The sequence below is a fragment of the Orbicella faveolata genome, unplaced genomic scaffold (assembly GCF_042242905.1).
Source record: "Orbicella faveolata isolate gen_17 unplaced genomic scaffold, um_ofav_v1 contig_26, whole genome shotgun sequence".
NCBI lineage: Eukaryota > Metazoa > Cnidaria > Anthozoa > Scleractinia > Merulinidae > Orbicella > Orbicella faveolata.
The window spans coordinates 18,069,472-18,092,414 of record NW_028301554.1 but is presented as its reverse complement, the minus strand read 5'-3'; the positions used below and the strand labels follow the sequence as shown (position 1 = coordinate 18,092,414).

The window sequence follows — 22,943 nt, the reverse complement described above, 5'->3', positions numbered from 1 at the left end:
TTATTTAAAGCAATTGCTCTTTTTATTTGTAATATTTCATTCGTATATATATCGAGTCGTAAACTGTAGTTATAAGATTATAAGATCGGCGAACCATTTATACGCCAGAACTATTTTTAAACTTACATATGGTTCATTTTCAGTGTTACGTCTAAGATGAAAGACTAACACATTTTGTTTAACTTTATTCAATTAAAATCTAAAAATATAAATTTATTTGTAACAACGAGTTGTTTAAAGTGCCACTATGATCAAATTCTCGATACCCATTTTTTACATTTTTGTACACAATAGGTCTTTCCTAGATATCTTGGCAAATTTCAATCTATTACGAACATTAGAACTCATGTCTTTTGGACCTTTATTTCCGAAAATTTACGGCCGCCATTAATTTTCCTTGTTCCAAGTCCTGGTTGAGGATTGGAGAAAATGACGTCATTTTCTCAAAAATACCACACGGGTTGAAATTATGATAACAATTAGTACAGCAATTCGCATAAAGAATAGCAAAAACTTTGGCTCATATATTCGTGCAATTTTCTACATTAATTGTTGTTATAATTTCAACCCGTGCGGTATTTTTGAGAAAATGACATCATTTTCTCAAACTCTCAACCAAGACTCAGAACAAGGAAAATTAATAACGGCCGTAAATTCTCGGAAATAAAGGTCCAAAAACCGCGAGTTCTAATGTTCGTAATAGATTGAAATCTGCTAAGATATCTAGGAAAGACCTATTGTGTACGAAAATGTAAAAAAATGGATATCGCAAATTTCATCATAGTGGTACTTCAAGACGTGATCTAAATATTTATTTTTCGGTGACCTTTGTTATGATCAAGCTATAGCCTCGAGCGCAGTCGTCTTTACAAGACTGGGGACTACTCAGCAAAATCGACTTATACGTGCTGCTTTCATGTTTGTGGAATCCGTTGTCGAAGCCAATTACCAGGATTGATCATGATAATATAGGATATAGCGTTCTCTGGTAAAAAGTATTTAAAAACTCAAAGTGTTTCCTGTGAGATCTGAGATTGTCAATGATAAATTAAATCTATCCATATTCATTCTGTCGATATCATTGTGCTGACTACGAGCAATTTCCTTCTTTTCCGAATTTTCTATGGCGTGAGTGAATGCAAAGCGTCGATTGAAGAAGTTACAGCAGTGATATTCTAAAACGTTCTTTTTCCTGCCTTTGCAACGACTTAAAATTTAGGTCTCCGTTTCTACCGTTGATTTCCTCAAACTAATTTGCACTCGCGCTAAGTTTTCCTAAAGCTTTCTATTTCCTGGCTTTGGAACTCCTGTTGGAACTACTTAAAATTTAGTTGTCTGTTTGTAACGTTGATTTCCATAAACTAATTTCCTCTCCCGCTTAGGATCTTCCCGGGGGACCTTAAAAAATCTATTATTTATTTATTGCATAAGTGACAGATAGAAGTTCTTAGAATTTTCTTTGTGGTAAGCCTTGCTGCCTTGTACTAAGATCAATCAATGTACATTTCTTGCTGAAGTTAAAAAAGCATTGTCCAGTGTGTCTTACCTATTTTTTAAACGTAGTTAGGGCTGACGTAAGCAAAAAATCGAGACTCTGCAGCTGTTAAACGGGAAATTATAGTGTTATTTGTTCTAAACACGATTTTTAGTTTATTATCTTTCCTCTTTGAAATTTTATTGGTTGTTTCCTAAACACACAAGTAATCATATAAGTTGCGCTTGATGATTTTTAGAATGGAATCTTCAAAAACAACGTTCATGGATGAGCGAATCCGGCTTCAGGCTCACGCTTTTAGTAAATTTCGTTTGATTAATTCTGGTGTAGTAAGGCTTTACTCTCCTCACGCCTGTTGGGTATTGCCACTCAAATTTCTGCTTGATTACCGCCTTTATTTCTTAGATGAAAATTATCTTGTCCCAAATTTCGTCTTGGAAAACATGGAAAAGTGCGAGATAAGGCCTCGTAGAACTCGTCATTTCGCAAGCAATACACCCACGGGTTGATTCCCGATGAAGTAAAGGCAAGTGCTTCGACGGATGTCCACTCTGTGTAGTAAGATAATTGTTGATTGAGACCACAAGGATCCGGTGTGAAATAATTCACCAAAGACGTGACTAGACTTGGCGACCAGCAAACAACAAACAGCCCAACCACAATGCTTACTGTCTTGGCGGCCTTGGAATTCTTTTTTCCTCTTTTAACCGCGTCTTGATTCAGCAAGCTGTTGTCTGTTATTATTTTTCTCGACTGCTCTGCTGCGGCTCTTAAGATCCGAATGGAGCAAGATACGATGACTATCATAGGTATCAATACCGTGATGATTGCAAAAGACAACCATAGCGCTACGCTACCTTCCGCGACCACAAACCTCGAACAGGGGAGAATCAAGGACATCAACCAAACAGTGGCTATGAGCTCGTAACATCTCCTTTTAGTTAGAATTTCTCGGTAGCGGAGAGAATGAATGATGGCGATGTACCTGTCTAGGCTAACACAGCACAAGTTAAATGTTGTGGCCACCGTTGTGTGTATCCAAAGATAGTCATTAACTTTACCGTGGGTTTGCAAGTAAGTATCAGCGTCATATCCCAAGCATCTGATAAATATCCACGTTGGGGCAATCACCAAACCAACTAAAAAGTCGGCTGCTGCCAGCGAAGTTAAAAATAAGTTTGAAATTGTTCTTAGTGACTGGGTTTTGGCGATCAACCACAAAACAACCGCATTTCCAATTGTGGCCGCCAAACCCACGAGACCATACCAGGTCGACAAGAGAACCTTTGCTGTCATGCTCAGTTCTTTATACTCACTTTGGCAAGTGTTGTTCATCTTTTCTGGTTCCTGTGCTTTGTTGAATTTTATCTGGTAAGAAATTTTAAAACGGCGACAAAATTTGCTGCAGGCGACGAATTATCTTGGGTTAATATGCCGCGTATTTACCACTAGGTTAATTAAAATTCAGGTGATGACTTGGGAGGTTTTCAATCAATCGATTATAGCTGATAGTGCCTGTCATTCGTGTCGTCACTGTGCTGCGCTCATAACAAAGAGGTTGTTTTTTTGACATTTTAAGTCTGGAAGGAAAATTCTAATAACACTTTATGTGTTGAAACATTCCTCTTCTAAAATTGTCGTGAATTTCTGTCTTATTTGGTAGGTCAACAGTTAAGGTCTGTGTTGTTTCAGCTTGTAAACTTTTAGGTATAATTCCAATAATCTGTTATCAATAATCCATGATTCGATCGTTTGTCTTTGTTTGTTTCGGTGGCCGCCGTTTTACCAGTTTATTCCAAGAAAACGTGAGCCTAAAAGCGAGCTGTTTCAAATTTTCATGTGTTTGACACGCGTAAGCTTCGGTCTTTTGGCCATGTCGGTAATAGAACGATCTACGCTAAGCCATCGGAACATAAGCTGGTAGGTATAATAAACAAATATGCAAAAACCTCACTTTAATTTATACAAAGAATTAATTGCTGCAACAGGCTTGAGAGCTGCGTTCACGTAACATCAATTAAATTGAAAGAAAATTACCACTTGAAATATAGTTGTGCCTAGAAACGGCACGTAGCTTTTCAATATCTGTTAAGCGATGCAAACGTCTTGGATTTTCTCCATTTTCCACCTGTTGTTTTATTTTGTTTAATGAAATAAGTTAAATGAAATATTAAGGCGACAAGGGACTAATGGCTCCTTGCCTAATGGACCACCTTTTATTTGGTATGATTGAATACGCAGTGAGAAATGTGTTCGTTATAAACGGCTGGTTTGAGTCAGCGTCAACACTACGCCTGAAAAATTATTTCTCCGGTTAGGCCTAAACGCCCACACTAATCAATCACGAAAACGGAACTTTTCGAAAACGTTCTTCAAACCGGAGAAGTTTGAAAACGGCGGGTTTTGACTTTCCTGTGGACGGAAAACATATTGAAAACGGAACTTTTTAGTCGAAAATTATGGCGTGACGATAATCATGTGATTTCCCAGACCGAGTTTTCCTCAAACACAAATTTAAGATGACCGGTAATTGATGCATTTTTAAATTCATCCGGCGTAGCGTGGACGGTACCTGAACCCACTTTGAACTGATACTGACCATGGCTTTGAATCCATCTGCGTGATGTTGCAACAGACAGAAACGAGTCTCGCCTTATTTTTGTTATGTGTATGCTTTATTTAACTAAACTTCGTTACTTTCTCTTCTTTAAAAAAAGATCTTATTTTACAAATGAATTATTTCTGACATTACAGGAACTATATACGTCTGAAAATTTCAAGAAATTATTAACAGATTAAAGAATTAACATATAGAAGAACATTTTAGAAGAAAGTGAACGCTTGTACATGACGTATCGGTGTCATCTTGTCGCCATTAAAAATGCAAATTTTGAAGTCATACGATAGTGATGGGAGATGAAGTTAGACACGTAATGTTTAAAATAAATTATTTCGTGATCGCGAGAAATAAATAGGCAGTACCTTCGATTACTGACGGCTATATTAATATAATCAAATCTAGCACCAGTTTTTCGAAGGCTGGATAACGCTATCCACCGAATAAATCGCTATCCAGCAAATAAGTGTTAACAAGACAATCCACGCTATCCACTGGATTGTGATTTATCCAGTGGATAGCGTTATCCCCCTTTCGAACAACCCGGACCAGACGTTTAGCAAAATGTAGGCCTATTAAAACCTGCCTTTGAAAAAGCAGCTTTCCAGTTTACTCTCATTTGGTAAATGCAGTTTCTATCAGTTATGCTTCATAATTCCTTATTTGAAAAATAAGACAAGAAGCAAGCATGAGCGTGATACGCTTGCTTCTGATGCAATATAAGTACGGACGAAGGAAAAACCTTGTCACGCCGTTGAATCGCGTTGCTTCCGAGGATTGGAAACATTTACATGTAGCTTAGAAGTATATACCGGTATATAAAATTTATTTAGATATTTGTTATTGTCATCATTCAATGGCGCGTTTATAGAGCTGTCAACTCTCTAAGGTAACAAAAGAGAAAGACATCTTGTATGTGTGCAGTCGTGGATGCTACTTGAATTCGTGTTCTGATAAAGAGGCCGCTTCTTTTAAATCTGGAAAAGGTTTTGTGAATCCATCCTTCCCGTTTAAAAAGTATGTGGTGATAGTTCCTTTTCCCTGCAAAAGAAGGATTATGAGGCTTAACGCGAAACGATGGCTACCTAGTACAACCTGGAAGGAGGTTTGGATACCCGGTGTTAATTAGCGTAGGTTTTGACGATTTTACTTCTCCGTTCACTCCTTAGTTTTTGATTCGATTGAGAAGATATATCAAACACTCGAGACAGTGTTTCATCGGCTATCCAAAAACCTCGAATTTCGTCAAAAATACTCCGCTGCGCGTTGTATTTTCAACTCTCTTCTCGGTATTTGGGTATCCCGATGAAACACTGTCTCTCGTTTTTGATATATTACGTATTACACCCAACCTTCCCATCGTGTGCTGCGCGTATGTCAAACCGATTGCGTTAGCCACTGTCAGTTTTTTTCTATGGCATGGTATACACTGTAAAAAACGGTATGCAACACTTTTTTTCGTGGTGTTCCATGGAATAGCCCACTCGTCACTTGTGTTTTTTCAGTGTACACACTGGTATACAACTCGAAAGCGTCCCATAACTAGTTTTTACATGCATATGAGTTTTATTTTCGCTGACGAAAGGATCTGTTATTATACACTCGAGGTAATTATAAACTAAACATTGCGGGGCCTCTGACTACAAGAAATTGTGTTTTTCTTTTTTTTCAGTCAGAAGCAAGGTTTCGGATACTAAAGCGACAGAACACCATTTTGGTAGAGATACTTTCACACCAAACGTGGATAAAATGTCGGCGTAGAACAATGCGTTGTGACCTTGCTGTGGGCTTTATGCATAGTACGAGTTACCCAAGATAAATCTTTTTTAGTTCGAGTCAAATGTTGAACAAAAACTATATACTTCCTTTAATTGGTCTAAATAGTAACAAATGATGTCACAAAACCTAACTGCACCTTTGGTTTTCAAGACATTCTGGATATGGTTGACAGCTTACCTTCATTGCAACCGGTCCTCTTTCCTCCATCTGAAAACCCCCAAGAAGATCCAAGGCCGCTTTGCATTCTGGGCTTAAGTGAATTCTTAACGCTGAAAAAGTTCGGCGTAAATGGAAAAATATAAACAAGATAAAAAAGAAAACGGAAATATTATTTTGTTAGATTTGATAGAGAGCGTAGTTGTGATTCGGAAACCCGGGTACTATTGTACTTCAAATGATTAGACTTGTATTTATCAAATGTGTAAATGTCACAGCGAAAAAAAGATTGTCAGCCGGGCCAAGCCTTAAATGTACTACGTTGCAAAACCATTTTCGACCGTGATCAGTGGCGCTTCGACATCTCGTTCGAAAGATAGGAACACAAAAACTATTTTGACTAGAATGGCACGCTGAAATTAAGTCTCGGAGAGAAGACTAGATTGTCTGGAGTATTAAACATATATATGGCATGTTTTTCTTTAGCCCGTGAACAGGCTCTCCCGTCGAGGATGGCGCGAAGAGAAAGCGGGAATAAAGAGGATAGAATGGAGAGGAGGGCCGGACAGAGTTCCTCCTCGGCCCTTCCAGCAGCGGTCAGACCTTTCAAGTCGGAGCTTGTTCACAGGCTAGATTACTTTTCAACGTAACGTAGCATAGCTCGTAGTCCTCAATTTTAAAAGTGTAGAAGATTAAGTTCACTTTATACTTTTCAAACATCGGGAATACTTAATTTTATGTACTTACATTTTAACTAGTTTGTATTTTCTTTTGTTACTTGTTTATTAGGTAATGTACATTTATATGATATTTTAAGAGTGGGCATCCTGCTAATTAAGTAGTTTTTTAAGCTAAGCGGAGTTGGCATTATAGATAAAGAATTACCATTACCAGTTCAGAGAGCTGTCACAAAAACTCACCTAGACCACTAGATTCCATCCTTGAAGCATAGTTCACAGTGTCACCAAACAAACAGTATCGAGGCATTTTGAGTCCTACAACTCCAGCCACACACGACCCTACACGTGTACAAACGAGAAAATGACAGTTCTTAGTCGATTCCTCAAAAGTCAACTTTCTGAATAGTTTGAGAAATGAAAGTTTTTCTCTTGCGGTAAGCTATGTCTAACGTCTATCTGCATGACAAGTGGCAAGCTATACTGACCAGTATGAATTCCTATTCGTAGTTGAAGTCTCCTGTTTGGTAGGTGCTGGATGGTGAAGTCTCTTGTAGAACTGAGTAAGTTTAGCGCCATTGTGGCTATCTCACCAGCGTGCTTATTGCCGTTCCGGACAGGCAAACCTGATACAACCATGTATGCGTCACCAATTGTCTCAACCTGTTTCGAATGCGGAAGATAAAGCATTTTCGCATTCTCTCAACTCATTCCAACTGATGTAGTTAAATCGTAGTATAATATAGTTTTATAGTATAGTAAGTATAACATTTCTCTCTTAACAGTTTGAGCCAGCAATAACTTCGTAAAGTCAACAACCATGCGCAGGCGCTGTCATAAATAGAGAGCTTAGGTAATTACGACGGCGACCCCGAGGACAACGACTAGTAAAAAATGAACTTACGTTTTAACTTCGAATTTTTTAATTGTATAGATCTGTTCAGTTCGCCTACTGGTATCAAAACTGGCGCAAGCTAAATATATATAACATCAGCGTTTGTCCAAATGAAAATGCAAAAAATTAGCGGCCACACGCAGAACTTGGTCGTTTGAAGTTGTTGTTGGGCAGAGGACGACAAAGAAATGTGCAAAGATTTATAACGCACGTGCACAGCCATTTTTCTGCTCACAAAACGTTTGTTTTTGGTGACATTCCCGTTACCGTCGACGTCGTGGCTTGCTAAAGCTCCCTAATGTAATATGATCTGGTCGGTTACCAATCAGGGTACACAAAGCATCTTCAAGTAAGTTCTACCCCAATCAAGCTGTTTATTCTCAGTTTCTTCTGCTTTTTTCGTGAGATAAAGAAATACATAAATTACCTTCAAAGTTTTCCCATTACAATGAGCTTTTGGAAGTTAAGGAACCATGCGTTCGGGCAGCAACGGGAAGAAGGAAATCCATAATTCTACAAACAAGGTTTAGAGTTCGCCAAATAAAACGACTTACCTTGTAAACATCATGAGCGTCAATAATGTTATCGAAACAAGTGTACAAATCGTTTAAGAAATGCACCACCTGCGGAAAGACAGTAAGCTGTTTATAGTGTTGGTTACCAACATTTCTACCAGACTTTGTGAAGGTGCACTACGAACAGATACTTGGACGGAATTATGAGCAGCGGCTTCCGTCTTAAAGGGAGCAACTTCACTGTTCGCGCATAATGAAATGCTTAGCCTAATTTTTTCTAGTTCGTCGTTTTCTAATCCGTGTCAATCTGAACCATCCTAAACCATCCTGTTCCTTTATGGTGTATTATTATCTCTTTGGTGTTTTTCTGTGTAAGTAAACTATTATTTTTAGGTTTCCTTCAGTATAATGGTAATTTTGTACGTGGCAAAAGTAACTCAAAATCCCGTTACTGAGCTCCTTTAAGCTTGATAGAAGTACGCAACAGGACGTTAATCCAGATGTTATGCAAGTAAAATGATGCAACGACTTTATAACGTACGACATAGTGAAGTTACTCGGGTGGGAATACAGTACAGCAAAAGCTACAATAACTTTGACTGGAATCGAAAGTTGAAGAGATGATCAGTACCTGCAGTGGTGTGCACCGAGCAGCCAGGGAAGTGAAGCCCACGATATCACTGAAGTAAATTGTCACGCAAGAGAAGCTTTCAGCCGTCACAGATCTTCCCAGCTTAAGATCCTCTGCGATTGGTCTAAAAGGAGACAATGCACTACATTTAGTGTGCTTGAAATTAACTGAAATTACTGGGTGGTTAATTTAAAACAACTGATTTTGATACTGAGGTGAAGTCACTTTTCAAACAAATTATCATTGCGTACTGTTGGCTTTTTATATAACTTTGATTCCTTTTAATTACTGATAACTAAAGCGTATTACCTTGTAAACAAATTTGCTCCTGTTATTAACCACAGGAAAGCAATAAAACTGGAAAACGTTTATTGTTTGGAGAAAGTTAGTTCAAATGGTTCAGTTCAGTTTAATGAGCTCGCTTCAAAAATAAATAACTTTTAAGCCTGGTTTTTACTACGACATAAGCACAGACATATGCATAACCGTAGCGAGGACGCCAACAGTCAAAGCGTATAAGAACGAGTACATATGGTTGTGAGGACGCGCACAGCATAAGCATAAGCACAAACACAAGCAGAAGAATCGTTTGTGTTCTTGTGCTTGTGCTTATGTCAAGTGAGAACGCGCTGCTATAAGCATGAGCGTAAGAATAAGCGAGAGTTCGCTGACTTAATCGTTTTACTGTATCGAGAATTGAGGTATGAAACCGGAAACAAGGTACTTATCCATTCTGCGCATGCCTATGTGCTTATGCTTGTGCTGTGGGCGTTCTCACTACCGATATGCTTATGCTTGAGCTTGTGCTTATGTCGTGTTGAAAACCAGGCCTAACTAAACAAACCTAAAAAACAATATTTAAAAAAGTATTGTTATAAAGGAACTTGATTCCTTTTTTGACGCAGTAGTGATAAGACCTTTTTCAGTCCTTCAGCTATATCTTTATAAATCGTTTATACCAAACTACATCTGAAGTAGTTAATGCTTAGCATAATGACGCTTACTTTGGAAGCATTTTGTAAAGAAGCTCGTCTGTTTTAGCCTTCTCCTCCGCCAGTTGCATTGTCCTCTCATCTACAAGGTGTTCCAGTTGGTCTGTGTAACTTTCCATCATCCGTATCATGTTATCCACAATGTTGGCATTTCTGTAAAAGGCGTTCAGTGAACATACTTTTCTATTGTGATTGATGTATTGACACGGTTGGCATTTTTTCCAATAAATTTTCGATTCATGGCCAACCTCGTAGAACTGATTAGTTTCGATTCGTATGTTTTCAAGTTAAAACTGGCACCTGACTTCGCCTGTCCTAGACAAGATTTGGACCTCGCTTTTTTATTTTGTGTTACTTACTACAATCCAATTTGGCGAAGTTAATTTAGTAATGGGCATGTATTCATTACTCATATACATGTACTCTACACAACCATTTGACATTATTAAACTACTAATTCTGCTTTCCGTCAAGCAGACTCTGCACTATAAACATAAGCATAAACATATAAACATGACATAAGTACAGACTTACTTTCCGCGACTTAGAGACTTAAACTTTGACTTTATTTCCGAAAATGTTGGTCTCATCGACGGGTCGTCGTCCCAACACATTTGCATCAAGTGAATAATGCCTTTGTTATCACCAATCTCACTCGGTAAGTCAGGCCTGAATGCTGGAATAAGCCGTTTTCTTACTTGGTCGATGATATCTGCGGGGACGAAAATAGTCATAGTTTCTTTTCAGCTTTGATGAATGTCTCAGAGAAGCATGAATTAACGAACTGTTCGTCTGCTATTTCTTTGGTTCTCACTAATAGGGCACGTTCGATAGGTCACCATCTCTGACCACTTTTATTTGTTGTAATTTTATTCCTTTTTATACGAACTTTCTATATTTAGTTTTGTAATCAAATTTTGTTTACGGTGTATTTAATCTTGCACTTATGACACTGGGCGACTTTGCAAGAATCTAAATGTAAATGTAAATCAATATTCTAACATGGCTCCCATTCTTTCAGGAAATAATTAATAAATTTTTTTAAAGTTTCTTTTGCCCTTCAATACTCAAAAGAGACTTGGATACAAAGAAAACAACACCAAATAATTACCGAAGTTTGTCCTGAATGCCTGGGAGCTATATGTAAAATTAAACACATGCTCTCGTTTGTGTAAAGTAAACCTAAATCCTGACCATTACATTAAGTTAATAACGTTCTTGACTCTCTTGAAAGAAATGGCACTTGCCGTTGTAACCACACTATTCTCCCTATCAAATCTCACAACACTCATATACAGAATATCATTGCAACTTAGCATATCTCATTTTAGTATGGTTTACTGGCATTACTGCGCTTTTCAATAACATGCGGATTCCAAAAATTCAAAGCTCAACCGACAAATGCGTTTTTCGCTATCGTCAATCAAATGTTCGGCGGCTCCTCACAGCTTCCGGCTACTGCCGAGCACTGTTCCGTTGTCTGAACTGTGCTCAACGATTTGATTACCGTGCGCCCGCGCTTGGCAGTGGTCGGAGGCTGGGAGGAGCCGCCGAATATTTGATTGACGGTAGCGAAAAACGCATTTGTCGGTTGAGCTTTGAATTTTAGAGTCCGCATGTTACTGAAAGGCGCAGTGATGCATTTGTATTAATAATTTAGAATAAATTTCGCAGTAATTGAGAAACTTACCCCTTGGTTCCATACAGAGTGAAGAATATGGCTCCTCTCTATTGAGCAGCTCGCTAAGAATGATCCCATAGCTGTACACGTCACCCGGCTGAGAACAACGCACACTAACATCCTCCCCAAGGAATTCTGGGGCTGTCCAGAATAGTTCTGATAGAAAATTAAAAAGCGTGGGAAAACAGTATACATAAAAAAATATTCCATCTTGTGTAACGCTTAGACTAGCATATAAAGGAACCACTCAGAAACTGATGGAAACTTACTCTTGTATTTAGCATGTTCACCAGCATCTTGTGAGCTTTGGCCGGACTTTAAAAGATGCAGCCCATAGTCAGCTACTTTGCACACCCACCGACTGTCAATCAAACATTTGGATGACGTAAGATGGCCGTGCACTTGGACAGGAGAGGCGTGCAGTGCTGCCAATCCCTAAAGAGGTATTTGAAAGTTATGGCAGTATAAAATTGTACACTTAATAGACCGAGGAACCAGCAAATGCTATTTTTGGTAAGACACATGGCGAGGTACTTGGTAGGGAGGTTGCCACAGGTTGGCAGACTCAAATGATGACGATCTGAGCTCGATTATTTATGATATTTCTGATCACGTTTTGATGTTAAAAAGGAAATAACATTTATTTTTTTCTCAAACCTTACTGCAAAAAGTGCGTAAAACGAAATTTATTCAGAAAGGTTTTAAGGCTATGATGAATGCCAAGGATATTTCTGTCAATCAGACATAAAGTAAAATGTTTCTGTTACCATGGCAATATCTTGCGAAAACGATGCTCGGAAGAACCAGTCAAGTTTTATATTTTCATTGGCTAAAATTTCCTGAAATAAAAGAGAAATGCACTAAGTTTCGATTACAAACCTTACTAGGTATCAGAATTGAGCAGACAGAAAATGTTAACGTACAATTCACGTGGTGTAGATATTTCACTGAAGTCTTAAAACCTGGTCAGTTGTTGATGTTTACTTAACAACGGCCTTACCTCTATGCTGCCCCGATAGCAATATTGTGAAATGATACAGACATTTGGAGATGTGACACATACTCCGATATATGGATTGAGGTTTGTGTGAGCAATGTCGCGCACCTGCAGTGAGGAACAAAAATATAGGAGTGAAGTGAGCAACGTATTCCTTTCATCTGATTATCATCATCATCCTTCTAACACCTCAGGCGGGGGGTGGGGGGGGGGTGTGAGGCTGCTACGTATTCCTTTAGTCTGGGCTTATTCATTTAAACCGCCAGTTGGAATTTTCATCAATTTCACGGTTTTAAACATTTAATAATGAAAAATTCAAATCTTTTGTCTTTGTTTGCTTCTTTTGAAATATTAACAGATTTTCCATCACTCATCGCGCAGAATTCTATTGTCTTTCGCGACATATACTTGCAGTGCTCATTTTTTCAATGCGCGGAATAATAATTACAAATATTTGCTGTCGGAATTCCGACTGCTCTCGTCAATGAATCGGCGGCTGTCAATCAAACGGTCTGATGTGTGAAGTAAATCCCAAGGTGTAATAAGCTAACAAAAGCGCTCTAATTTAAAGGCGGCCTGCGCTCTTCACGAAGACTTTTGTCAACAAAGTCGTGTGCAGCGACATTCTCACTTTTTTTGTTGACATGTCACACTCGAAATGGTTTGAGCGCGGGAGCCAAAAGTTCTCCCACAAAAAAATTCTTCTTCCAAAGCGTTGCCAAATTGAAAGAACGGTGCGCATAAAACTTTCTTCTACTTTATCGTTGTCCTCTTTTACTCGACCGGTCAAAGCAGTTCACCAGACGTAGTCTTTTACTCGATCGGTTTACGTAGTCTGTCGTTGATCGAGGACTTAAAAGACAACACAGGTCTTTATCTATTCGAAAGATGAAGGGGAAAATAAATGACATTTCTGTTTGAAATCCAGAGCCGAACAAAAAAGCAAGGGCACGCAGCGCGTCTTACGCCTGAGTGAGCTTGTTGTCCACTGCATGTGTGAGATAATTATTCAAAATTGGAACCGTTTTAATTGATCAAAACATTTAAAAGGCCCAGGTTCGAGTATTCAGTTATTAGAATCCTCTTTGGAGTAACATGTCAAAGCGTACGAGACAGCTCGGCTTTTACGCATCACTATTTGATGACGTTTATGATCATGGCCTCAGTTATAAGTACCGACCCAAGCAAAAGCCCGTTGTTATGGGTATTTATGAAGTTGAGCCCATAGTCTCTCAACGAAATCAAGGGGGCAAGGCAGAGTATTTTATTCAGTGGAAGAATTATCCTTTAACTGAAAACACATAGGAGCCGTCCGAACACTTCTTATGTTGATGAAATTACATGTAAAGTGAACATTTGTTTTTGTCTCTTGACAACGCGCCACTGCCAGAGAGCCTCGCCGTTTATTTGAAGATAAAACATTGGGTCGTAGCCTTTCAGTGGAGTGGACATGTGCAAGAAAGCGGGAGTGACCGGGGATTCAATGAGCTCTAAAAAGAGCTCCCGATCAACGCGCTGCATTTCTTGCACAGATGACATGCTGAAAATTCGTTTATTGCAACTCGCGCAAAGCGTTACTTTAAACACGATGGTTAAGTGATACATTTTATCACCTCTCAATTTCAATGCCTTATAGCGTCGGCGTGTGTCCTATTGTTTGTGGAGGCGGAGCTTGGCATATATTAATATTCTGCCGGGAAATTCAAAAGAGTTTCGCTCTATTGTTCTTCTAGTCTCCGAGGCGAACGAAGGCTGAAGGATCGTTACGAGTGTTCGAAAGTTGGCAGAACGACCACTTCGAAACATTATTTTCCGTTAAAACTTGGCATAAAGCTTCCTTTAACAACATACATTCAAAGCCATATGATAACCGTTAAGAAGGGTACTTTGAAGGAGTAAAATTCTTCCTCCAAATATTTCCTCATATAATATTTTCCCTCAAATGGACCAAATTCAGGAAAAGAAAACGACTAAATCCACTTTTCGTAACATTTCAAAAAATGTCTCCTTTATTCCATCAATGTCTCATCTACAAAAGCCATATGATAACCACTACGAAACACAAGTATGAAGCACGTAAACGCTAAACAAGTATGCGTAGTCGGCCATTTTCTGGTCATTTTCTTTGTTGTTTAGCCATCGGCAGCCTAATTAATAATTAAATTTCGCGCGCACTCTACATTTAAGTCCCGGATATGTCGCGGCATTCTGCGCGATGTGTCCATCATTCTCGAAGCTGCGTTATGCAACTGAAATAGTTAGCTTAAGAAAATGTATTAATGATCTTGCAAAATCTGTTTTGAATGATAGACGGTGATTATTCGTTAGTACGTGAACTTAATGACATTTCCTGTAATCTCTAAAGTTTTGTTTGCGTGCCTACCTGTTTCATCTCTATTAAGATGTCACGTGTGAGGCTAATGGAATCCTTTCGTAACCGTTTTATAGCGACTAGTTCTCCCTGAAGTGAGGAAAAGATATTACTAGTGAGATCAGTAACACAAAGATGCTTATGTAAAATTCTAATCTTTACCCTTACCTTGTATCGACCAACGTTCGAAGATAACGGTTTTCCTGCATCTACCCATTCGGACTGCAAGGAATGCTGTGAAACACGACCAAGGCTTTTAATGACCTGTGGTAAAACATTACATTAAGGTCACACATCACGGTATAAACACCACTGTCAGGTCACAAATTACTGTTAAAACCTTCACGGTTAGTTAACAGATCAAAGTAAAAACAACTGTAAGGTCAAAATACAAACAATATACCGAAATACAAACAAATTTACAAGCCACCGTAAGAACTTAAAAGTTGAATGTGGTACCAGCTGAAACAACTGTCTCAAATAGCCAGTAACCAATGCAACAACAATTTTTCAGTTCAGAACTGGAAAGAGTGGACAGAAAAGTATTTCAAACCTCACGATTAGATGGGGTGATAGTTTTATCAACCATGTTAGTCTGTTCAGCAGGGATCAGCATCACTGAATATTCTCCGTAACGCTTGTAGCATAGTCGCATAATTTTTTATTGAAATAACTGTTTTGTGACACATTTTCAATAGGGAGATTGAATCCTTTACTGTCATCACGCGCGTTTCTTAAATTGTAGGGAAAAAAACATAGAAAGAAAATAGAAATTGATTATTGCTGGAGCATGAAAGGGTGAAACTCTGAACTGATTGAACGTTAACGCAGGGGTGCGGCATAAAAAAGAGAGCAAATGCCGGTCACAAAAGACGATTTATATACCCCAGTTATATTTGATACATGGTTGATCGTATTATGGTGCAGTAACGAAGTCGTGCACCTACATGTATTAGTGCATTTTAAAGAAAGTGCCGTTTATGTGGTTATCATCTCATCCGATGGCAGTTAGTGACTGAGTTTTCTGTCAGATTTCAAGGGCAGACAGTTTTACTTGGTGCTGGTTTTACTCACAGTGAACTGAGAACCAATGCTATTTCGAGTCCTTGCCTTTCTCGGGCTTTTTTCTTGCATGCTGCCATCATTGAAGTTCCACTGTGAACGTGTTGAAACGAGATACTCATGCGTTTGTGGACGGCAAATTTATTTCAGACGACTGACTACGAAAAACTAGTAACAACATTAGTCTGACGAAAACGGAAGTTCGTTTTACGACATTTGCTTTCACAAATTTACGTCAGTTCTGTACCATTCGTGATTTTTAAGCCATGACTGCCAAGTAAGTTAGTAAGTGAGTAACAATGAACTCTCAAGTAGGCTCACTTGCGAGTTGGAGGGTGATTTAATATATCAAACACAATAGGCCGTGTTTGACCACATTTCCAAACACCGAGAAGCGAGTCGAAAATACGACGCGTAGCGGAGTATTTATGACGAACTTCGAGGTGTTTGAAAATGTGTTCAAACACTGTTTTGAGTGTTTCATGTATCTTCTCAATCAAAATAAAAAACTAGGGAGACTGGAGATATAAGGCTTAAAAATCTATGGTAATTAAGAACAGTTATCCAAGCGCCGTCACAGTCAGGATTTTTTTGGTTTAAACTTTATGAATTAATAAGTTTAATATTCGAGAAACTTGAGTAGTAAGGTTTCAGTTTGTTTTGACACTTTTGTCTGGCAGTTTCTCCGTCGGACTTCGGTTGTGCACTGAAAGGCACACAGTGCACTTGTTTGCTCCTATGTTCAAAATTACGACCGTGTGCCACCATAGGTAGTCACCATAGGTAGGTAGACTAGCCATGCTAGCGTATACATAGGGCATTAAGCTCAGTTCCTTTGAAAATCAGCTTTATTAAAAACTAGATCACTGGATTATGCAACTCAAGAGTTTTCACGGGCTTAGCCATCATGCTACATGAGAAAGTATACTTTACATTATATCAACTTGCTTACATTCTTACCTTGCTAGCAAACCTGTTATCCACTGCGCCGAATATGATTTGACTGAAGTCTATGATCCACGCGTCATTCAGCAGGTCTTTCTCGTACATTTTCCGCCTGAAATTATCAGAATTTTAAGAAGAGGCGATGAATGGGTGACTAAAACAAGGCATTACCAGGAATAAGAGGAGAATGTCTTAAAATAATACCTGTACAAACAGAATGCCACGAAAAATAAAATGACAACAAGAGGAGCAAGGACAATAACTGCAATCAGCCAACCTTCCATCGCGTTATCAGTCACTGCAAAACACAATAAAACAAAGTTTTCGTTGGGGTAATAGAAGGTATTTATCTAGCGAGTGGGCAAGATGAAGCAAATTCTACGCTGTGATTGGCTACACGAGCGGGCAAGATGGAGCCATCTTGCCTGCTAGAAATTACCTGCGGCGTCCCGTAATGGTGTCCCTCTATGCCATATACTGAATACTTTATTGATCTAGCTTGTTCGGATGGCTGGATACTGGCCTCGTTGTTTTTTGGTTGTTAATGGAACTCAATTTACTAAATTTCTGCAACAGAAGGTGGCAATTGTGTCCAATTTACGTCAATCACGCTCGAATCATTAGTCCGTTTTAAATATCGTTTTTCCGCAACAGTCGCGAAAATGTCTTTTCAATGTTTTTCAACTGTAATCGGAATGAGAAAGAAGTAGTGGGAGAGAAAGGCAAGCTCTGTATACAACTCTCAGTATGATTTGAATTAAGAGACATTTCCGGTGTGACAGCCTGATGTTATTGCAATTCTGAGGACAGAAGTTAGTGGCCTGTGGTATAACATGACATCCTGAACTAACCAGCCAATTTCCATTTCCGATCCTGAGCCAGATTATTACCTACAGAGATAGCATCGCCGCCGCGTTAAAATCGTTTCACCTTAAATTCACTTCAGTCGTCATAATTGAGAGCATTATCAGATGATTTGCTTTTCCTCTCCCTACCTGTGCAAGTTTCAGCATTAAAAACACACTCGGGCTCGTCATCAGGGACTTTAGTTAGTCCCCCTGGCCACACCGCCATTACGTTGGGTTGTCTGACGACAGTTCCGCTTGAATTTAGCTCCAGTAGCACTCTTGCTGTGCTGTTTTGTATATTCTCAAATACGAAAAACGGCACGCGGTTTCCTTTGCTGTCAGTCATCACTGGTCCGGACATCCCTGTGAATTCAAAAACAACTCACGGCTATAATTTCTGGTACTAATTCATCTTAGAAAGATACTACTTTTATGTCACCGGCGACTCACGCTTAGATACATCTGCATAAAGCCAAAACAGTGCTAATAAAAGTTTGAAGAAACAGTTTTCCTTGTTTGTATTTTTATTTCCACTGCACCCAGCACCTAATACTTACAACCGTGGACAAATTGTGTTGGAAAATGCGCAAAAACATGAAATCATATCCGTTATTCCTACAGAATTAGTGTGAGCACTCCCATTCTCCCTTCCAAAGTTGGAAAATGGTAAAATGCAAACTTGTGTTGGATGAAAGTGTTTTGTCAACATTGCACAGGGGTGGGGAGGGGCAAAACCCGTATAGAATATTGTTTTCCAACTCTGGTGACCAAGGTTGTAGGTACAGTAGAAATTAGAAACAAGGAATACTATTTCTTCAAACTTTTAGTGGCGCTAGTTTGGCTTTACAAAATCCATACAGATGTATAGTTTATAGCGTAGGAGGCACACTACTACCTGACTTGGTCATTGTTTGTTAGGGTTGAGAACAAACAAGGACCATACTTGGTGCCGGAAATGATGAGAAAATAATGTGTTTTAGGAAGCCATGGCGTTATTTACCTGTGAATAGCGGTGTTGTGGTGATAATGTTTTTAAACACTGCTGTTCCATTGAAGATGTTCCCTCCTTCATCGAGAGTGCGGTTTAAAGCATGCGCATACAGCCACACAGCGTCGTAAAGATAAGGTGCAGTCTGGGCTGCCTACCAAAAAATGTTGTTCGAGTTAATTGATATACTTGGACTTAAGAAACAAACAGTATTTGACATATTTTTCTTTAAAATTGTCAATTCTCTTTTCGCAGTAACCGCTGGCTAACAGAAAGTACTGCAATATAATAAGAGCGATACAACTATTTACATGTATAACTTGATAGCTATTTCTTAACCTCGTTGATAATTCATCTAGTTTAAACAAAGAAAATCATGACGGTGACGGTGTTTTGATATCTGATCTTAATTTGCATAGATTTTTTGCGATTTTATTTCTCCGAATCAGTGACACTCAAGACAGTGACTGACCACCCACCTAAATGTCTGCAAAAATACTCCGCTACGCGTTGTATTTTCAACTCTCTTCTCGGTGTTTGGAAATGTGGTCAAACACGGTCTTTCGTGTTTGATATAAATACTTACCGAAGGGGTGGCAGAGTGGTTCTGAAACTGTGGCATGTCCCGAAGTCCATCATTTAACCATTTTGTAATATTCTGTATTTCTAGATTTCCGGGTTTTTTCACGGACAATGTTATGAGACCTTCAAATACTTCCAGCATCTCGTCCCAACTCTGATACCACGGGAATCTCTCCAAGGATAGTCTTAGAGATTCTGAGATGTAGAAATCCAAGGTGACGAACGCGAAATCGCCTTCGAGCATCCCTAGCTTCTTAGCAACCAACAACAGGCGCGCGACTTCAGTCCTTACGGCTAAAATGAATATAACTGAAGTGACATGTGAAAATATAAAACCGAATGTAAGAATTAATAAATATGCTACTTTATATTATGGCTGAACTGGTCCGCGATGAAAGAACTCAACCAATGTTTCTTCAATGCGGACTTCACGCTAGTTCAAGAACACATATTTAACAATTATTCCACAGGCGCGGGTTGGATATGAGATGGTAGATAGCTAGAATCATCTCATATCCAACAAGCGCGATTGGAATAATTGTTTTGTTAAAAACGCCCCCAAACTAAAAAAAAAATAAACGATCCAAAAGATTACGCGTATCCTTTCCATATACATATTTGATTTGTAGAGCATGACATTATAGCTCATACCATGATGGCTAAGCCAATGAAAATTCTTGAATTGCATTATCCAATGGTCCAGTTTTTAATAAGTATAAATGTAAATAGAGGCTCTTTATGTCTGTATGCAATAGATGCAATAGACCTGATAAGGTGGCGTTATTAAAACTGATATAAACCGTGCATAGCGAATGTTTGCTCATGAAAATTTCAGAAAAAAATACTGAAGGTTGAGATTTAAATTTGGTTTATTTAACCGTTTGACGTACGATAGGCTTACACTTACAACTACTCGAAACGTTTTTTTCTGTTTATATTTGAGCTTTACAAGCATCAGTATTGGTGGATGAGCTTACCACGAGCGTTTTTCTTCGTTTCTCCGAGTAGCCTCTCAGTGTCTGTCTGTTGTGTTTCTGGATCGTCGGCCACCTTATAGACATTATAGTATGAGACGGTTAAGTTGTTCTCTTTGAAATATTTCATTACATTGTTTGCAATTGGTACCCAGATACTAGTAGAACCGTCGTCTTTCGCAAGAATGGCCGCCCTTTGCCATTCGTATCTTCGCATTATTTGCAGTAGGATTGACGGCGTGCTTTGTGAATACGTGCGGCTAAACGGCTGCGTCCTTGCAAACGTTGAGTACTTGGTCTTGTCTTCAAGGTCCGACGAGGAACAAGAGTATGATATAATGGGCTTATTCCAATATTGTGCGAGAAGCGCGGCAGCGAGGCACGCTATTGAGCAGCCAGGACCTATGTATGCATCTACAGATGCAGGCGATTGCTTAAGGTCAGCGGCTATCCCTACCGCGCTCACCGAGTCGCATGCGCTGTTGTGGATCGTGTAAGTCAAATTTAAAGCAGGAAGTAAGTTCTCATCTCTGTTAATGTCATCAAAGGCGGATTTTATAGCTGGTCTGATGCCATTTCCCACTTGAAATCCTCCTCCTGTGATTGGCACTAATACACCTACTCGAACTTCTTCGCGCACGGCATTAGATAACCAAAACACTAGACAAGTCACGAGTGACCTGATCATGGTGCGGAGCAATCTGTTGTTGAAAAACAAAAAAACAACTCATTAGATGACTGGCGTAGTTAAGATCTCGTGTAAACTTGCTAATGGCACCTCTGTCGTCGGTTGTTTTGCATTTCCTGTATTTTGGCGGCACCATCAAACACTGAAAACTCTGGGATAAGTTAAACTTATTGTAGCAGGGAAATATATTTATTTAACTTGAAGATTGCTGTTTTAAGAGATTTCTATTAGCTTGAATCATTTTATAAATCATTGGAATAGGTTGAGTATTGTGGTGTCAAAACTGCGCTAATAATATAGTAATATCCGTTTAAGGTTTTGAAATACCATGCATAGATTTAGTATCCGTGATAAGATAGAGTGTGGTATTGACAAGTGAGCGACAAGCATATACTGTAGTTTTACTCAGGGCCATTTGATCATTGATGTAGGGGAGGGGGGTGGACAAATTCCCCCCAAAAGAATATCGAATATATAAAAATATGGAGCAAAACAGTTGCAGAGGTTTGGAAAAAAAACCCAGCAGAACTGGAAGGAGGACAAACTATCAAGCAGCTACAATCTAAAATTATGCAACCCCACATCACCAAAACAATAATCATTCACCAACCCATCAAATAGACCAACTGTTCTCTCCAATATCGTGAGAAGAAACCATATGTTGTCGACAAGTCCGACCTGAAAAGTGTCGTAGCAGCCAAATGTTCTGGTTGTGAAAAGCGTGCCAAGGCACGTGTGGAGGAACCATTGAAAGACACTTTTCTTGTATTTTCATTTTCAATTACTACCTACTGCTGCATTTTGTTCAGATTGTGATTAAATTAACATCACACCGGGAAAGCAACACGCTATTTTACGTCGATCTGCATATCGATTATTGATGAGTTTAAATAAGCCTTCGAACTTTATACTGAGCTCCTTTTTGTATAGGTAGTGCTGCCTATCTTTCAATTACAGGACTTTTACGGAGAATTTTCTCCGGCTGGTCAGACCAGTTCCAATCGTCAAAATTTATAAGCTGAAAATGTCAAAATATACTCGAGTGGTGTTTACCTTATTGTCGTTTTTTTCATATCAGCTTGTCCTGCGCCACACACAAAAATCTGCCGGGTTGTCTTCGTTTATTGCTGTAAGATATTATCCACACTATTCATGTTTTTTTTTTTCGTTTTGACTACACGGAACATCTATTCGGCACACCTATTCGGCGCGTTGGCATGGTCGATAAACGGTTGGGAACGTGCAGTGAGGGAAGACGCTTTTTGTTATTCATCTCTGCTGTTTTTATGAATGACAATCTATGGCTTCAGCGAGGGTAACTTACCTTAACTAACACTTAGATCAGTTGAAATCCTGATAGCTTGATTCACACAGGAGAAACATAAAACACAACTTTCCATAAAATATTGAAACAGTTGGGTGCAAAAGAAATGAATTTTTTGGTAGGCGGAGCCTGTAACTGTTTGGAAAAGCTAAAACGTTTTGCTGTGTTCCAATATTGGCTTTATCAAATAAATAGATTTGCATCGTGACGTAATACTTTATCGCAGAGGAAGTTTCAGGCACGATTTTGTGTTTGGCTTGTAAGCTTTCAACTATAAGTGCAGGGGGTTTATACGCGTTTTTAAATAGGTAACTTTCACTAATGTATTTTTGCAAGTGGCTTAATTGAGTTGTCTCCCTCAGTTGACAGGCATACGATGGTATACAATGAGCTTAAAAAGTCTCGCCATGCGAATAATTTTTTCCTGAGAATCCTAATAATTAATTTTTGGATTTAATTTATTTCCATCGAGGAGAGTGTAAATTGTTCTAAGGACATATCTTTTTCCCAGTTTTCCTTTGAAATCGTTTGTAAAGGAAACGTTCTCTGTAAAATAAATTAAAAGAGCTTAGTGTAGGATAATTTTGCCTCTGTTTGATTTTAGAGTGTAGACAAAGGTTCCACATCTGACTATGAACAAATTTTAAATAGCTAAATTGCGTTTTGTTTGAGTTGTGATTCGCTTCAGAATTGGAAAATAATTTGAATCCCAGTTATGAAAATCAT

General features: G+C 38.8%; 3 protein-coding genes across 3 annotated transcripts in view; 1 reads left to right on the top strand and 2 right to left on the bottom strand.

Annotated features, from left to right (window-relative positions):
• Positions 1 to 4,016, bottom strand: LOC110039977 (beta-1 adrenergic receptor-like). Its single transcript, XM_020745163.2, has one exon. The coding sequence runs from the start codon at positions 2,828 to 2,830 to the stop codon at positions 1,865 to 1,867; it is 966 nt and encodes a 321-aa protein (XP_020600822.2). The 5' UTR covers positions 2,831 to 4,016; the 3' UTR covers positions 1 to 1,864.
• A 132-nt stretch (positions 4,017 to 4,148) lies between these two features.
• On the bottom strand, positions 4,149 to 22,582 carry LOC110039971 (atrial natriuretic peptide receptor 1-like). The gene is made up of 23 exons (XM_020745153.2): positions 22,218 to 22,582; positions 21,947 to 22,020; positions 20,209 to 20,906; positions 19,236 to 19,540; positions 18,662 to 18,803; positions 17,809 to 18,024; positions 17,018 to 17,111; positions 16,829 to 16,925; positions 15,881 to 15,961; positions 14,975 to 15,070; positions 14,819 to 14,896; positions 12,439 to 12,543; positions 12,206 to 12,277; positions 11,708 to 11,873; positions 11,448 to 11,594; positions 10,292 to 10,469; positions 9,770 to 9,910; positions 8,766 to 8,889; positions 8,174 to 8,242; positions 7,213 to 7,387; positions 6,968 to 7,066; positions 6,069 to 6,160; positions 4,149 to 5,153 (listed from the first exon to the last, which is right to left on the bottom strand). Exons 2-23 carry the CDS (start codon positions 21,964 to 21,966, stop codon positions 5,046 to 5,048), a joined length of 3,303 nt encoding a protein of 1,100 aa, XP_020600812.2. The 5' UTR covers positions 21,967 to 22,020; positions 22,218 to 22,582; the 3' UTR covers positions 4,149 to 5,045.
• LOC149108402 (CUB and peptidase domain-containing protein 2-like) overlaps positions 11,758 to 22,943 on the top strand; it is a 55,388-nt gene continuing 44,202 nt past the window's right edge. The window contains exon 1 of the mRNA XM_089296307.1: positions 11,758 to 11,881. The gene's annotated coding sequence lies outside the window, so the exon portion shown is untranslated. The remainder of the gene's footprint in view (positions 11,882 to 22,943) is intronic.

Coding starts and splice junctions, on each gene's coding strand:
- LOC110039977 (XM_020745163.2), bottom strand. CDS start 2,830: ATGAACAACACTTGCCAAAGTGAGTATAAAGAACTGAGCATGACAGCA.
- LOC110039971 (XM_020745153.2), bottom strand. CDS start 21,966: ATGAAAAAAACGACAATAAG. Junction 18,804..19,235: donor ACCACTCTGCCACCCCTTCG/GTAAGTATTTAT, acceptor ATTTTTTGGTAG/GCAGCCCAGACTGCACCTTA. Junction 16,926..17,017: donor GTGGCATTCTGTTTGTACAG/GTATTATTTTAA, acceptor TGATAATTTCAG/GCGGAAAATGTACGAGAAAG.